Below are 17,336 nucleotides of genomic sequence, written 5' to 3' on the forward strand. Positions count from 1 at the left end.
GCCAACTCTGGTGCTCTATTTAGCCTGGTTCCCTCATCTTTAGTTCTCCAACTGATGAGGCCAGTAGCAATATAAAAATACTACTCTTGCTACTCCCATGTTGTCCCCTTCCCTTTCTCCTCAAAGGCAATCCTCCTTTCATCATACATTGGGCCACAAGGACTAAATACCATTCAGCAAGAACAAAGCCAGGTAATCTTGTGCACAGGGAAATCCATGAGGAGGCAAGTGGTGAGAAAGAAAAGAACTGAGGAACGCCACAAACAGCAGGAAAAAAAAGTACAGCTGGGGCAAAGGAGCATGTTTTGAGGAAGGCAACACAATTAAAGGGTGCACCAAGGAACAGCCACCAAAACTGAGGGAGACAAAGGAAAAGAAGCTACAGTAAGACCAATTTATCTGAGGTAAGTGCAAGAAAAGATATTCCTGTTAGCAGGCCTGGCAGGGGAGGAATGCAAATGAAAGATCTTAATTCAAGATCTCAATCTCGGGTTTGAAATCTTCCACCCCGCTTCACACTGGCTGCACATACCTTCCACTGCTTTGACCTTCTCCTCCATCTCTCTCTTCCTCTCCTCCTTTAGCAGCTGTTCCTGCTCCCTCTTCTGCACTGCTATAAGGATCTGACGTTCCTCCTCTTCCTCTCTGCGCCTCTGCTTCTCCACTGAACTCAGCACATTCGGGTTTACCTGTGACAAAATGGTGCATCAAAAACTGTAATGAATTGGCTTACTGAAGGTTGAACAGAGGCAGGTTTACTTTAAGCAAGTATTAAAGCATACCTACAATGAATGGCTGGGAAAAAAAAAGAAAAGAAAAAAAAGAATTTATACATATGAATTCTCAGATGAAAAGCAACACGTAAAGGAAAGTCATTTGTCATGCGCTGAACGGAAGGAGAAGCGATGGGTTAGACAAGCTGCCACTCTGCCAGGGACACACCGTGTCTATTTCCCTTCCAGGGCAAAGGATTCAGGCTGTTGACACTCCCAACACAACACCTCTACCCCTTCTAGGTAGCAAAGCCCTGAGTTGCAAGCGTGAGCAGAAGGGACTACTCTCCCAACCCTGGCTCTGCTATAAAACACAGAGTACTTAAGACAGGAAAAGAGACTGGTACAGCCTTGCCTTAAGGTATCATTTGGATTGTTTTCCATTCCTGTTGAAAATAAGGTCCGCCATATTTCTATGTGCTAATCTCCCCTGAACTAGTTCTCACTTGCTTGTTTGGACAGTTGTCCTGCTGGGTCCCCCAACCAGTTTTTTCATTCAAGGATGCCTGGCTTTTTAGTTCCCCACTGCCAGCAGGCTACAAGGCTGCGTTTGATCCCACTTAGACTGCAGGCTTCCAAGACCAGGGATTGCCTGCTCCTAATGCTCCAATAATGTGTATGTATATGGCAGTGTGGAATTACCTTTATTAGCTTAATTTAATTATAAGACAAATGAATTGGTCCTCTACCAGCCACTCCCACCTCTTTGAATTCTGCAAGACCAAGTATGTGTCCATTTTCAGCAAGTAATATCAATCAGAAAAGAACAATGTGCACACAGTTTTCCCCACCTTCATTTTCAGGGAACAACCAGCAACCCCTGCTTAGGCAGAAGGCCTAAGGATTTCCTGAGGATTAGCAATCAGCTGGGGTCCCTTGGTTGCTGCTTAGACCATCACCTTCTCCAGGCCCATTATTAAGCCCCAGAAAAAAATCTGGCACCATGATTACTATTCTGTCCTTGTTTTATTGCCTAGAAATGGAACCTTGAGGTGTTTTGATAAACGCCAAGAAATGTTGTCTGGTTTCACTGTACATTCATTCCCCCTCTGCCTCCCTTTCCCCTACACAGCACTACTCTACAATCTCCTCCTTCAGCCCTCCATGGACAAACATCATGTATTATCTCCCTGTCTCCAGCAGCAACGATATATTAAGGGAATTATGCTTCAACCACCAACAGCCACAGAGAAGTGTCCAAGCGAGGGTGTTGGGACTCTTGGCAAATTTAGGACCATATCCTGCATCTAGGGACAGACTGGACAGCAAAACCACCTGTTCTGTACCAATCTTTTTAGGTGAAACCCACAGCACAATCTCACCACCACAAGGGAACTCTGCCCATCATCTTTTCCTTTCCAGATCTTTGCCAAATATTAGTACTTTACTCTTCTCCCACCTTCCTAACACACCTAACCTAAAGGTGTGTTAGGTTAGCCAGCTTCTCCTTGCATTCAGTCTAATGTTCATTTCTCATCCCCTCATTCCATCCGGTTATTCCTGGTTACACTCTTCAAGGCAAGCATACATTCTCTTCTTCAGCCACATTCCAGCCTTTATGGGTTTCCTCAGACACTTACACAAAACCCCCATGTTTCTGTAATTAGGTTAAATGTTTCCCTATAAAGCAATCCTTCCAGCTCCCTAATCATTCCAGTTGTCTCTCTCAGATCTCTCCTCCAAGCGATCAATATCCAAACACCAGGATGCCCAGGACCGAAACTGCTATGCCAAGTACCAGAGGTCAAGAACCTACAGAGCTGGGCTCTACACTTCCACTTTTGGGTCTTTTCATATCCCTCTCAACCACTCTACCATCCTATTTTCTACTCATGCAACGCAAACATCTTCCTTTCAGGCCCGATCCTGACCATCAACTAGTTTTCCCCTAACTTTCTTGATCAATCTTTAAATTGCAATAGGAACCAAACACCATCAGATTCTGCAGCAATTAGGAAAAGAAAGAGGTGAGTGGGAGCCAGCCACCAGAAGTCGGCACACAAAGATATTTTATTGAGGATGTGACCATCAGCCTCTAGATTCTCCAAGCCAGCAGATCTAAGCCAGCCTGGTGAGCCACACTAATTTCTTCAACTGTTGGTGCACAGGTCAGACCTTCCCTTTCCCTGGATTCATACAGCTTCCACCATTTACATCCTGCGGAAACACGAACTCGACATCTGAGCCACAATGCTCACACCAGGGCCTCTCCAAGCATCCAGGGTGCATTCAGCACCCTATACTGTAATGGCGCAACACAGAATCCATAGCATGTTCCTCATCAACCCACCACAAATACATCATCAACAAAACAACAGGACAATCTGCAGCAAAGAAGATGTCATCCTAGCAGATCTAGGAAGAGAAGAAAATGGAAAAGCAGAAACCACAAGCGCAATGTAGTGAGCACCAAGGACTGCAGCAGATGCCCGTGACAACTGCACTTGCTCCCTGCAGTGCTGGCAGGACAGCAGCAATGATGGCATGGGCTCTTCAAGACACTTCAGACACAGAAATAGCCAGATTTTCAGAGGGACCTACTGCCCAGTGTCCCACTTAAGGCCACTGGGGATGAGGGTGCTCAACTCAGGGTTAAAAAAAAAAGCAAAACAAACAAGTAAACTCCTAGATGTGATGGAAGCAGATGCCTATTGGAATGATGAAAGCAGGAACCCAACACAAGTTAAACTTCCTTTCTGAATGAAGAGGTGGCAAAGGGATGTTTCTCCAGCTTCCTCCCGACTCGGAGAATAAAAACCATCCGTCTCATCTGCGACTGCGGCATCACCGCCTCCTTCCCTCCGCCAGAGAGCACTCCAGGACACAACATTGCTGCTTTTCCCCCCTGGGACCCCAAAAGGGCCAAACTTCTGCCTTTTGCTTTGCTCTCCAGACAGTGGGTATCAGGCTTCAGGGGCAGAAGGCCAGGAGGTGCGGGTGCCCCGACCCCTTCCAGCCACACGCCCCGGCCCCTCGCCCTCCAAACCCTCCCTGCTCCGGTTTCCGCAGCACTACCCTAATGAGGGTGCTGCTCAGACGGCTCTTTAATGAGGAGCTAATCTGAACCACCTGTTGAGAAATCCCCTGCAGGATTAGGAGCCTACAGAGCAGTTACATCTTGGACTGAAGTGGCATCCAGCTCCCGGAGCCAGGAGGAAGGGGTCACCCCTGCACCAGGCTGAGGTTTTCTCCCCCAGACTCGCCTGCTGCCCACCCCTCGCTCGTCACAGAAGCCATCAGACATGCTGGCACCTTCCCTGGCTCCCCTGCGGCAGGGATGACTGCCATGTCCTGCTGGGGAGCCGGCAGGAGCATTGCCACCCTCGCACTGGCTGGCTCCCCATGCCTCAGCGCAGCGGGTGCTGGGAGGGCCCCCCGCTTGCTGGAAACGTTTCACTGGCCCACAGGCAGCAATTAACAGCCCTCTGCTGCTGCAGACCTGGAGCACCTGCGGTACTGATTAGCATCATTCAGGCTCCATGTGTTTCCCACTCCCCTCCTCCTCTGGGATTTCTGCTGCCCGTGAACAAACACGTGTCCCTGCGCTTCCTGCATGGTGGGCTTTGCAGAAAGCAATTCTGGCCCCAAACTGACCATCGCTGGGGTCTTATTTTCCTCTCGGCAGGCTTTTATCTGCAGCATGATGAGAGGTTCTTCCTTCCTTTTATTTATCTATTCTAAGTAATTATATTTATTGCGGGGAGTTGTACTTTCTCCTTTGTTTTGTGGGAACCCCTGACCCTGGCTCACATGGAATATTCCCTGCAGTTTACTTTCCCAGGGTTTGACAAAACACCAGGTAACTATGTTTTCATTACATCTACAGCAAGAGATTATGCCACAGCCTGGTAGAATCAAGCCAATTTTTTCCTCCAAACCTAATCCCATGTTGCCTGACCGATTGCTTTGGGTAGCAGTTGCCAGTTCAAAGACCCCCCATCCCCACTCTACCATGCCCCTGGCTGTGCCAGCGTGACTGTTGGGGGCTGTGTGTTGAACTGGATCGAAAAGCTGATATACGTTAAAAATAACCCCAACCAAAGAAAAAGGTTATATTTAACTCCAGTCATTTTCCTGGGTCTGGTTCACTGCACAGATCTGCAAGCAGCAGCGCTGTTATACTGATGGGGTGGAGAGGAGATGGGGGTGAAGAGGCATGGAGAGCGCCGTTTCAGCTGACAAAGCTGCAGTTTGATAAGCATTTCTTTAAGCAGCCTAAATTGTGACTTCCATTTCCAGCTGACCCCCTCCTAGCTCAGCTCCGTACTGCATCAGTCATTCTTCTTTCCCTCCACACTATCTACACCCTCATGTGTTTGCAGCCTCACGTTTTCCCCTTGGCTGAATTTCTGTCATTTCCCTTTGTAAGCCGGTTCTTCTAGCCCTCTCATCCTTCTTCAACTTTTCTTTGAACTGCCTCGAATGTGCCAGCACTTTCATTGAAGTGGAATTCCCCAGACTGAGTGCAGATTTCCATATGCAGCTGCACCGGAGTCTGTGGCGAGGCCAGTTACCTCTGCGATCCAGAGGGCAGCACCTCCCTGCTCGCCACAGAAACCCTGAGTGTCAGCCTGCCTTTGACGGGCATTACCACCCATCTCTCTTTCAGCACAAGCACTTTCAAATGACTCCTTCCCACTGAATAGCGATGCTGCGGTTTATTTTTTCCCCCAGGAGGCATCTGCTCTCGCCTCCCTCCGTCGTCCTCCCCCTCGCACCCCCCCTCACCTCCTGCTTGATTGGTTTGATGGGCTGATGGTCAGACATCCACCTGGGAGAAAACTCTGTCCGCTGCAGACGCTTCTCCTGAAACAGGGTTGAAAATTGAGGGAAGGAAAAAGAGAGTGGAGGAAATTAGGGCACATCGGTGATACTGGCAGGAGAAACTCTGGGGGCTAGAAGAGACCATGAAATCCCTATTAGCTTTACAAGGGTAGCAAACAAGCAAACTGAGCTCAATCCAAGAACATCGCACTGACTGCAGAGCCCTTTTTTGCAAAGCCATCTAGCTGAAGGATCCTGTTCCAAATCTGTCCCTCCTGAAAACATTCAGTTGACGGGTGATGGTCTTCCGAGTTTTGGGGCTCTGGCATACCAGCTCGAATGGATATAGCTAGGACAGCTAAAGCAGCCACTGCTTCTTCAGCAGAGCCAGCTGAGAAACGGCAGTAAAAGTGGAATCACAGGCAGTTTGCATAGAAAAGCTAGGCTGTAAATCGCAGCAGTTCAAAAGCAGACAGAGATTCCCTGCTAGCAGAAGAGGGACACAGAACATGGCTGAAGACAGTAACCCCTTCAGCCATCCTACCTATGCTGCTGTGCAATCACGAACCAGATCCTTATGTATCGACTCTAGCCCTGCCACTCCATGGGGGAGAGCCTTTCTCCCCATACGCAAGCTAAATAGGTCCCACATCCAGGACACTTGCAGGCTGGAGTGGGGGGAGCAGGAGAGGATGAGGGCTGCTTGGATTTAGCTGTCCTTCAATCAGCAAACATCCAAGCTCTTGGAAGTGGTCATAGAGAGGTAAACAGGATGTCATGTCTCCTCACCTTCTGTGCAATCATGTTGCAGATCTCCGGCAGGAAGTCTTCACTCAAGAGTTTGTAGAGCTGTCGCTCTCTAAGGGAAGTCCTCTCTCTGAAGCTCTCTGTGACCTGCCTCCACTCCTCTTCCGTCTGACACAGCAGCCACCATGTCCCACGGCCAGGCCCTTGGGACCCTTCAACAACATGAAAGATGTTATCTCCACAGCAGTTATGACTAACAACTTTTCTTTATCCCTTCTCTTCTCTCCTCAGAGCTCAGGAAGAGCAAAAAATACTGCCAATGGCCACTGTTATGGGAAACATGCTCTTTGCTATAGACCCAAGGCTCTCTTGATCCACCAGAAGCACTGCTACCTCCCCCAGTGACACCAAAAGTGATGCCAAGACACAGAGGAAGTTCACAGGCGAAGAAGTAATGGTGGCAGTTTGCAACACATGGATAGTGTGACATCCCTGTAGCAAGCCTCCATTCCAGTTATGATGGACCAGAGAAAAGGATTTAATTTGTTTCTTGTAATAGAGGCTGTCAGCCAGAGCAGGACACAGGGTAATGCAAATGTCTGATTTAGCCTGGCAGCAGAATAAAAACATTGAAAATTAATGTTACTTGAAATAAGCCAATTTTTTTTTTTTTTAGCACTGCAAACCTTTGCTGCGGTGAATAAAACCTCCCATTCTCCCCAAATGAAATATTTTGTTTGCAGGCACTTGAAAGAACAGAAAAGGAAGTGCAGGATGGGCTTCATCGGGCTGCCAGATGAGGGGGAAGTTCCAAAAGTTCACATCCTATCCCTGCTTAATCCAGAGCGGGATCTGAAGCAGATCTCCCACCGCTCTGAAGCATGTCCCCACTACCAAGACACTCTGAGCTGTTCCTCCTTGTGTGAAACATTTGAATATTAATTGCAAAGGAAGGACTCTTGTGTGGTGGTTGGAACACCCACCTGGAGAGAGGGAATGTGGTTCCTGCTCCACAAATGTTTACACAGAGCGGAGAAGCCTCATGGGTTGCAACTTGCGTGCTTTTGCCCCAGGACGCTCCCTAAGCAAAAAATGTTGTGGCCCATTTTTGGAGAGGGAGAAGACATTGGTTCAAACCCTTTTGGGCTGAGGGGTTCTCAGCTCCATCTAGACTTTTCTAGAGCTAACCACAGGCTACTGGAAAGAAAGTAATGGTCACCACCCCCACTGGCAGATGTCACACAGCTTCTCACTGCATTTTCAAGCAAATTAACTATTAAAAACAAAGAAGCAAAAAACAGAGCCCCTTTCTCTCTGAACCCGACCCTGGGCCCTTTGTGGATTTGAGCTGCCAGCAGCTCTGGCACACGAGCTATCAGGTTGCCCCAGGAAGGCTGGAGAGCTGCAGCCTCCCTCCAGCCACCTGCCCTGTGATGGAAACCTCCGTGCCGTGGTAGCAGCACAGAGCAAGCATATGCTAGCTCCAGGTCACAGGCCAGCGTGCAGCTTAACCCACCCTTGGCTTCGGCTCAAGTTAACGTACTGGGGACTGGTAACTGTAGCGGTGAAAGACACACCATGTGCTGGTTTCTGCTGCCCTGGCTATGCAACTGTCCCCTGCCCACCTGCAGCGGAGAGCTTACCTGCACACTGCCCCCAGAGCCTGCCCCCTCGTTTCCCCTTCCCTTGCCAGCTGCCTACGGGTGACTTGTTTCAAAGGCAATCAGGACTAAGGCACTGCTTTGTGCCACCAGATTACTCCGCAGCTGAAGTGGCACAATTTGCTGGAAGACAATGATCTGAGAAACCCCTCCAGCACCCACCTCCAGAGCAGCTGCCAGGAAATCTGAAGACAAAGGGCAAAGAGAAGGAGGCAAAGACAATGCCACCTTTGCCTTTTTTGGAGGGGGAAGGAATGGGCAGGCTGAGCCACTGGGTTATGTGGAAGCCAATGGATCCGCATGTATGACAAATGAGTCCCAGCACCCCCCGGACTCACTTTCACATTAGTTGCCAACTTGCTTTTTCTGCTTGCCTCATTAACCCTTAGGTGGGTATCCCCAAGACATCATTTACCATGCTCAGCCACCCAACAGCCTCCAGGAAGGAGAGGTGAGGAGAATCAAAAAGGTTCTTCCTTCCCTATCTTGGCATCACTGGCCCCACCCTCCTGCCAGTCTGAGAAAATGCACCCGTTATAAACAGGGGCTTGTATTCACCTCACCCCTGGAGGAGCAAGGGCCATTCACAGCCCATTTCCATCAATCTCAGTGAGTAGGTGGGCCCCCAAGACCTAGTGTAACCCAATACATTACAGTTCTTCATCCCAAACTAATCCACGATAAGATAGGAAGCCCACAGGTGCCCAGGCTCCCAGCTGCAAGGCAGCCTGTAACACCAACCCCTCCTTCCAAACTCAGCCCCAACCACCAGCAGAAAGACTCTCCCTTTCCTGAGAAAGGCATCTCTCTGGGCTTTGATAATTTGAGAGCTGTGTTAGCTGATTGTATCAACCCTGATCCCGCAAAATCTCTTTACCATTTCTTATCTGAGTCTCGCGGATTAGCAAGTTCTCTTCTGCCTTCTCCCTACCAAAAAAGAAAGAGAGGAGTGATACAATAAATACATTATTTCACATCATGGAAATGCAGGTGCTTCTGAGGAGACAAATGGGGGGGATGCAGCAATTATTCAGTGCACAATAAAAAACATGAAAAAGCCAGCATGCAGAACACACATTTGATACATATATATTTACATACATATTTATCATAGCTTCATAAAATTTTAAGAAGTGAAGGGTGCAGGCTGGAGTTTGGCAAGGACAGTATTTCAATTCATGTGGGAAGCATCCCAAAATCTATACTGACTTAAGTGGCCAGGATTTTGGCTTCAAGTGCTATGCAGTGAAAACATTCTTTATTAGGAGCATATCCCCTAGCACTCCATGGGGGAACAGCATCTGAAGTGAGGTGGTTGGAAGTGTGATACCCACTGTTTCACCAAACTTGGCTTCCAGCTCAGTTAGAATTTTGTTTGGGTAGTGTTCAAAGGACCCACCAAGTCTGAGCTTGCTTCACTTCAGAGATGCATTGAAATTATGGCTGCATATACATATTTATTGGGGGAACCCCAGAAGTACATTATACTTCGCTCTGGGAACATAAGGATTTTATGTCCCTTGCAGGAACCACCTTTCCATACCTCAGTAAATTTTCTTCCAGTAGTTTTTTCCGCTTTGGGGGTCGCCCTCGTCTCTTGCCTGTCTTCCCAGGAACATTTGGGGTGTTTGTCTGCCCCCCACATCCCCTGAAAAATGGCAAAACCACCATGAAATATCTGCTGAGCAAGGGAACTGTGGCTGGCAGGATGGAAGAAGGGCAGGAAAATCGGAACAGCTGCTAGGAACCCAACCAAAGGAGGGATTAAATCAGAGCAGCAACGGGATGGGGAGGGGAGGAGAGGAGGGATTCCCACTCGCTAGGAGCCTGATCTGGGAGCCGCCAGCACCGTGCGGGGCAGACAGGGAGGAATGCGGTGGGACAGGCAGCATCGCTCCCACAGCAGGCTCTCCTGGTGCCACAAAGGCTGCAGGCTGGCTCCGACACAATGCGTGACGCGGGGCAGCTCACAGTCTGCTTGGCAACTCCAGTCTCGCCCCGCACCTCCCCAGCCTCTCCCAGGCGCCCCCCCCCCCCCCGCGCAGCCGCCCGCTCCCCCCTGCTGCCCCCGACACAACAGCAGTCAGGCGGAGTCCCCTCCAGCCAGGCTGGCTGTGCTGCCCCCCCTGCTTTGCCCCTGCACCCAGACACAGGAGGGGACGTGGGGAAGGCTGTTACCTGTCTGGAGCCAGCTCTCCATTGGTTTTCCCCTGCACTGGGTCCTCCTTGTACATCCGTGTGCCATAGAAGTACCAGTACAGGGCACCGCTGCTGTCCTCGCCCAGTGGCTCCACACGGAGGCTGTCGGCGTCCAAGCCCTGTGCCCACCGGGAGACCCCCGCCAGACGGTGACAAGTTGAAAAGCAGCCACATTGTCACACAAAACATGATGACACCCCTCCACAAACACCTCCCTCCCTCCTCCCCTCCCATCATGCCACAGCAGCAGTACAGCTGCTCCTCCGGGCTGAGCTGGGAAAATGTTACTCCAGGGGGAAGGCAACATTCCCCCTCTGTCCAGGGAGGGATTTAGATTGGCATCTCTAATTTGAATAGCCTCTCTCGTTTTAACATTTCATCTCTGGTGCTCCTGACAGGGAAGGTCTAATTAGTGCTGGCGACAGTCATGCACAGCCCTGAGAAGCTCCCTCCCCCATCTCTGCCACCACCCTCCCCCAGCTCCCCCAGTAACTTCAGCCCCATCCTGTCATCTCACACCATGCTTCAGCAAGGCAGTCTCGGCTCTCAGCCCTGCCATTACAGTTGGAGCATCTCCAAATTCACTCTTCACAGGAAGGGTAACCAGTGAAGACAATTTACTTAGTGACTCCCGTGTTACAGATGCATCTGCCCAGGACAAGAGCCCCAAGAGCAGTCCTGTGCACTTGCCTTGGGTCCTCTGCAAGGTAGGGGAGGAGATGGCGAAATGCCCACCCATTGCACTACCACCCGTTATGTGGCCTTTAAATACACTTAATAGCATCAACCCTTCTCTTCCCAGGAAGATTCACTGATCTGGCCCAGCTCCTGCAGCCACACCATTTCTCCCTCCCCTGTTGCCCAAAGCACCTTGAGGAGGTCGAAGACGTCATCTGCATCAAGGCGGTAGTCACAGAGGCGGTGCAGGATCTCGACCCGGGTGCGCAGGGGCAGCTCCTGGAAGGTGGACTCCCGCAGGGGGTTGGGTTTCCCTTCCTCCAGCTCCCAGCGATAGTTGATGATGTCCTCCAGGTAGCTGTGAAACGTCTGGGATCTAACCAAGGAAACAAAGCACCACATACTCACTGTAGTTCACCATGCCAAAAACACCTGGTGTAACCAGGCAACTCAAAAATAACACAGAGACAGCTAACACTTGGAGAAAAAACATGTCCCACAACAGCTACTGTGCAGCTCTGTAACTCAGGTTCCCAAAACACAGCAATCTCATTGCAGCATCATGGGATTTCACATTATACACATACTCTGCATTACTGTTACTTCTTTCCAAGCTGAACGAACAAGCTATATATGATGCTAACTCAACGTCATCCCCTTTCTACCCCAATGGCAGGGCCTTGTGCTAGCACCAACATCAACCTTTTACTAAAATAGGATGCAATGAAGCTGATGAGTCTGATTCCCTTCCACCTCTCCCACCTCTCCCCATTTCATGCAGAGACCCTCTTCTTTGGCTTTCCATTTTCTCCTCACATCTGCCATTGCCAAGCCCTACTCCTCTTCTCTGCCTGCTAAGTAGTTTTCCATGCCCTGGTTCAGTGGCTTGAAACTTTCCATAACTGTTCTTCTCCTCCTCACTTTGCTGCTGTATGCTTCCCATATTCATGTTGTGGCTCCCATTCTCCTCTCCCTCCATCCCCAAAGGTGCTGCCACTTGCTGCCTGTTCCTCCACCAGCAAATCTGGCAGGACATATGCACAGCCCAGTTAATGCACGTGTTAATGTGTGCATAGTTAATTGGACACTGCCACACAAGGCTCATTCCCAACGTGAGCATACCTCCCGAACAGGGTTCAGCCCAGAGGACTCTCTCCTCTCTGGTGTCCCAGATGATCAAGTTGAACACACGAGTTCTTCATAAACACTGCTACTAAAATTATCTCTCTCATCTGCTAGCTGGGCCATATTAAGTCCCCCTTTCATCGCCAGCAGTTCACCATATAACCCAAGGAAACACACATTTCTTACCCTCGTCTGGCGTCGAGGGTAAATGACACACTTTAGATGAAGGTTAAGGCTAAAAGAACTTCTGCCTATATTTTAAGGAGAATGAAGTCCTTATTCTGACTGCTGAAAATTTCAGGGGAGGGAATGAAAAAGGGCTAGTGAGGCCATGTGTCCGTAAATAGAAAACTTCCTTAAGATCTGTCCCTATCACTGAGTCCTGAGACTTGCCAGGCTCTGTCAGTCTGCTCAAGTTGTGTACCCTGAGCACAGCAAAGGGGGACCCCCCCATGCCCCAGCCATTCTTGCACACACGGGAAGTCCATATGCCGGCAAGAACACCACTGGGTACACATTCCCACCAGCTCTCAAAAAGGCAGCTCAACTTGATAGGTTTTTGGCACAAATGGATTACTCTATATGATTAATGGAACCGTGCCAGCACTACAGAATTGCATTTGCCTGAGAAATTGCTAACTACTACAAAAGCTATTATTTTTGAACAAAGAGATTGAGGAGTGCGATCCAACTGAAATAAGATTGTTAAAAGTCAACAAGAAGTTAGCTATTAGATAGGGGGCTTCACACATTTGGTTAAGGCTGGACTTCTTTGCAAGGACCACGACTGGACGGTGACTGCAAGAACGAAGGAACAGATGCCACATGATTCCTCAAAGCCATGTCCACCTGGCAGTGTTCACCTTCCTCCTTGAGTGGAGAGAAGTTGATGCTACCACCCTGCAGATTACTCCCCACCAGCCTGCTTCTTCCTGACGTCAAATGCAAGCTGACCTCCCAGAGATAACGCCTCTCACCAGATTAATTTTACCATCTCTGGAGTTGTATTTAACAACAGATGCTTGGATGTACCTGGATCTAGTACCTTCTGCAGCCTGAAGTTTGCTCTTTTCTGCATGACACAAGTAAAGCATTGGTATCTCCAAGTGTCATTGTTTTGCCCCGCTAATATCAGCAAACACACACAACTTGAAACAGTCCTTTACACTCACGCTGTTCAGTCAGCACAATAAAGGAGGACCGTTTAATGAAATTATTTCTGTGCTGTCTCAAGTACTAGTTTTAGAGTAAAATCTACAGCAACTATTCTTTTTTAAAATGAAGTGCACAGTACACCTACCTGAAGTAGCTGTGCACTTCCACAGTGCCTTCCTCATATACCCCATCCAACTTTCAGCAAGGGCTTCAACTTGGCAAAAAGCATACTAGATTATCTTCATAGACTTTTTGTCTTTAAGAGTGCTATTTGATCACACACAGCTTTTATGTTAGATATTTACTGAAGCCATCAGATTAAAACAGCTTTCAAGAACAGAAACAGTGACAAGCATACCTTTTCCTGAAAGCAGGAAAGCAACACCTGTATTTGGATGCTTGGTCTGTCACTGAAGGGGAATGACTGTAAGGTCTCAGAGGGCATCCGAGTTTTAGCCCTGAGTTCAGTTGTTCAACTCTGTCAGAGCTCAAGGCAGAAGATTATTTCATCAGATCTGATTTCTGATAGGCTCTGGCTATTTCCAATAAAATTGACTGAAAAAACAGTTTCCCTAGGATCCTGAAAAACTAGTGGGTGACTTGGGATGCCACAAAGAAACAATAAAAGTACCAGGGCTTTCTCTGCTCCTATTTTTATCGCTAGAATTTTTTCTACCAAAAAAAAAGGGAAAGGTGTGGATCAGACAGATACTTTTACCGCTTCCATGAGTTCACTTATCTTGCTTTACCATTTTGGCTGCTCTCAAAGAAAACTGATCCAGGAAGCCACTCAATTCCAGAAGATCATCTGAAATCTTTGCCTATGTAACTCTTATTCCCTCTGGGGACTGGGTCTGTTGACTTAACCAATTTGGTTTGAGTTTGACTTTCACATAAGTAGCTAACACTAGAAATTTCCGCCATCCACTCAGTGTCCGATACATTACAAGCTCTGTTCTCAAGAGTACTTTGAGTTCCTATCCCCATCAATTTTCAAAGACAGCTACTGTGCATTTGTCACTTTGAATAAGGATAGAAATGAGAACCAGAGATGGGAACCAGATGTCTCAAAGCATTCCCAATCACTCTCAACCTTACCCAATTTGTATTTTCCCTCTTCATGGGGGACAGCCTCTTTCCTCCAGACAAATGTGGGGTGCTCATCTTCAACCTGTCTGCCACACCTACAGTTAGTCTCACTTAGCCTCTATCTATTAAATTTCCCTTTGAAAAGGTTTCTGAAACAGCCCTCCTGATTTGGAGAAGAAAACTGCAGGGAGCACATCAATCTGTGAGAACTCTGCCCCTGGGGTTTTTCCCCGTGCAAAGCAGAAATGCTTGGGACTAATTCTTTAGCATTATCCATAAAATTCAAAACGAAGAATCAGAGAGACAGGGTCCACGAGTGGAATGACCTGGATGTGGTCTGTCAAATAGCCTTTTTTCAAGCTCACAAATAGGACAGCTATACACTTGCAGGTGTGGCACATCCTACAGAGTCTCTGCTGCAGCTGAGAAGCTCCAAAAACTCTTTAGTAGGTGGGAAGAAGGCAGGAAGGAAATTACTAAGGTGAAGAGACAGATGTAGTTCTTCATTTGAGGTTCTCAGCATCACTGAGTCTTGTAACAACACTCGACCAACAGAAGCAACGTTAAGTCAGCAATGTCCTTTTCTCTGCAAATTGGGGTGTTCCCAAGGAGAATGGACTGGTACATGGACACATTCTGTTTGAGGGCACATATCCAAAGGAAAATCAAGTCTCCCCTGAAAGTAAATCGGGGCTCCTACAAAAAAATTTTTTAAAAGTGTGAGACCATGGGCCCCAATGCTTGTCTCCATATCAAAAAATTCTCCCCCCCCCCGCCATACAGCAAAAGCATCTTCCATACAGCTCATTAACCAAGGAAAACTGTTACAGAAATCACCTGCAAGAGGTCTGAAAAGTTACCTTAGAGCACCCTGTAACTGTAAAACTTAATCCTTCCCACTGACGGTCTTTCTCTCCATCCCAACTTCACTAGCACCATTCATGTTTCAGAAAACTCAAAAGTTTCCCTCACCTGCCACAACATTCCTTACTTTGCATTTGCCTCCTGACATGGAAAGGAATTTGGATATCTATAGTGGGGATGTTGTGAAATAGTACATGCATATTTATGTGATACATCCCAAAAGGATACAGGTGATTTCTCGTGAGCCCAATGCAATTCTTAGTCTCATCCCTGGCTGTGCTCTCAAACCACAGGGTCATTGTCAGAGGTCCCTACCTTTTTTTGCCATGGTTAGAAACAAGGCCAAAGCTGAATCACACCTGCGGTTGCAAGTTTTAATCATACATTGTGGACCTTTACATATGCAAAACGAAATCTGGGACACAGGGAAGGGTACGACCTAGCACATCAGTGTCAAATGGGAGGAATAACAGCAGACAATCCAAAAGAGTACCCAGTAAGGCTACAGCTCAAGTTGCCTGTGATCTTTAGTAGCAGCTGCAAAAGAATCAGGGCATAAAGAGGACAGGAGCAAGCCGAAGGAGGGGCTCCTCCCCAACATGGGTATCAGCGTCCAGAACAGTCAGAGAAATGATACACCCCCCGAGAGCTCAGTGCTGCAGCCCAGCCATCTGCTGCCCGGCTGCCTCCCAAAGAGGGAGGTTTCTCTGTGCTCCAGGAGACGGAGAGCTGAGGACTACTCCTCCCCCCACCTGGCAATCCCAATTCATCAGTCTGCCTCGGTGGTGGCTTCCCCTGCTCTCAGAAGAGGCACCCTTTCTGTCACCTGGGGTTTAATGCATGGGGACACACTACTGTTGGAAAAAGAACCTTGGCCAGCATGTAGAGCGAGCCCCCATGCTGCTGCTTGTCACCGTGCCCAGCTTCCCAGAGGGGATCCTTTGGAGACCTCTGGAAAAAAGAGTGAAAATTTTGCAGGGTTGACAGGATATAGGGAGAATTTTGGTCAGAGCTTCTGGTGCGCATGCTTGGGAGGGGACAGCTGCACCTAGAGACCCCAGCCCCACAGGCACCCTGGTAGGGCAGACTCAATGTGAAATGCCTTCTGGGCAAACCCAGTGCTGTCAGGGCTGGAATTATGTGTATACGCGTTTTTTTTCTTTTTCTTTATCCTTGTGCCCAGAGGAAGCAGAGCAACTTGTGCTTTTACTTTTAAAGTCTCCAAAGTAAATCAAATCTTGGCTGGGAAACTGTAAACAAAATCAAGCCAAAAAAACAAAAGCAAAAACAAACACTGATTCAGTAAGAGAGTCCCTGTGTCAATCTGCACTTCCCACAGGCAGGGTGCCATGGCCCGAGTGTGAAATTAATGCCACCGCACACTTTGCTATCTGGTCTATTGCTGCCAATTTTGTTACAAGCCCCGTACCCTGCTACTCCCCTCAAAAAAACCCTAACACCTCCCCCCGCCCCCAACTCCCAACCCTGTGGGAGTAAATACTGGATTAAAAGAAACATTAGGATAAGAAGTTGGAAATATTGGAGACAAAAATCTCTCAACGATGCTCAGATACTGCTGGCATACACAGATAAGCCTTCTGAAAGTTCAGATTCCAAATAATTGCCTGGACCCACTAGCTAGAATATCTATCATATTGACAGTGTTTTAAGTCACTTGTTTCATTTAATTTACAAAATGCAACAGAAGAGTAAATACTGGAACATTCTTGAGCTAAAACTGCTGGTAAAATGGCAAGCCTGACCTATGTTTTATCCCAGACAGTATATTGCTCTGTACTTGAGATTAAAACCAAGAACCCCGAAAAAACCAGAGGATAACAGAGAGCAGGAACAGACGACCTCTTCCACCTCCTGCCCAAGAGTAGTATGTGGGAGAACACAGAGAACAAGACAGGCAGAGCTCAGCCTTTCTCTCAAAAATTATTTAAACAGGAATAAAATTGCTCTTGTAGAACCTTTCACAGAGTTAGCCAGTAAGAAAAATAATAGAAGTGATACTTCTGTCTGGTAAAACCTTTAAAAGCTGAAAAAACTTTGATTCCCTCAGCTACCCAGCACAAGCAGTGCTTTTACAAGGTTCTCAGCAATAAATGAAAAAAGACTTCTTGGGCATCTAATTCACAGCACACAAGAGAATGGTTTTGCCTCTGTGATGTCTCTAGCTAAAATAAACACCACCACCACAAAAATCAAGGTCTTACCAGAACAGATGTTTTATCATGGAACTAATTTTATGGACTGAAGATATTTCACCTTATGG

The 17,336-nt window shown here is 48.0% G+C and overlaps 1 protein-coding gene across 2 annotated transcripts in view; it reads right to left on the reverse strand.

Annotated features, from left to right (window-relative positions):
- Positions 1-17,336, reverse strand: part of CECR2 (CECR2 histone acetyl-lysine reader) — a 97,859-nt gene that overhangs the window by 13,292 nt on the left and 67,231 nt on the right. The window contains exons 3-9 of one of the 2 annotated variants that reach the window (XM_075115542.1): positions 11,015-11,198; positions 10,124-10,263; positions 9,489-9,593; positions 8,823-8,872; positions 6,327-6,496; positions 5,502-5,579; positions 533-689 (exon numbers count right to left, since the gene is read on the reverse strand). In XM_075115542.1, coding sequence (XP_074971643.1) covers positions 533-689; positions 5,502-5,579; positions 6,327-6,496; positions 8,823-8,872; positions 9,489-9,593; positions 10,124-10,263; positions 11,015-11,198 — 884 coding nt within the window. The remainder of the gene's footprint in view (positions 1-532; positions 690-5,501; positions 5,580-6,326; positions 6,497-8,822; positions 8,873-9,488; positions 9,594-10,123; positions 10,264-11,014; positions 11,199-17,336) is intronic. The other variant, XM_075115553.1, reaches the window with a different exon arrangement.

This window comes from Phalacrocorax aristotelis, chromosome 1 (assembly GCF_949628215.1).
Source record: "Phalacrocorax aristotelis chromosome 1, bGulAri2.1, whole genome shotgun sequence".
Taxonomy (NCBI): domain Eukaryota; kingdom Metazoa; phylum Chordata; class Aves; order Suliformes; family Phalacrocoracidae; genus Phalacrocorax; species Phalacrocorax aristotelis.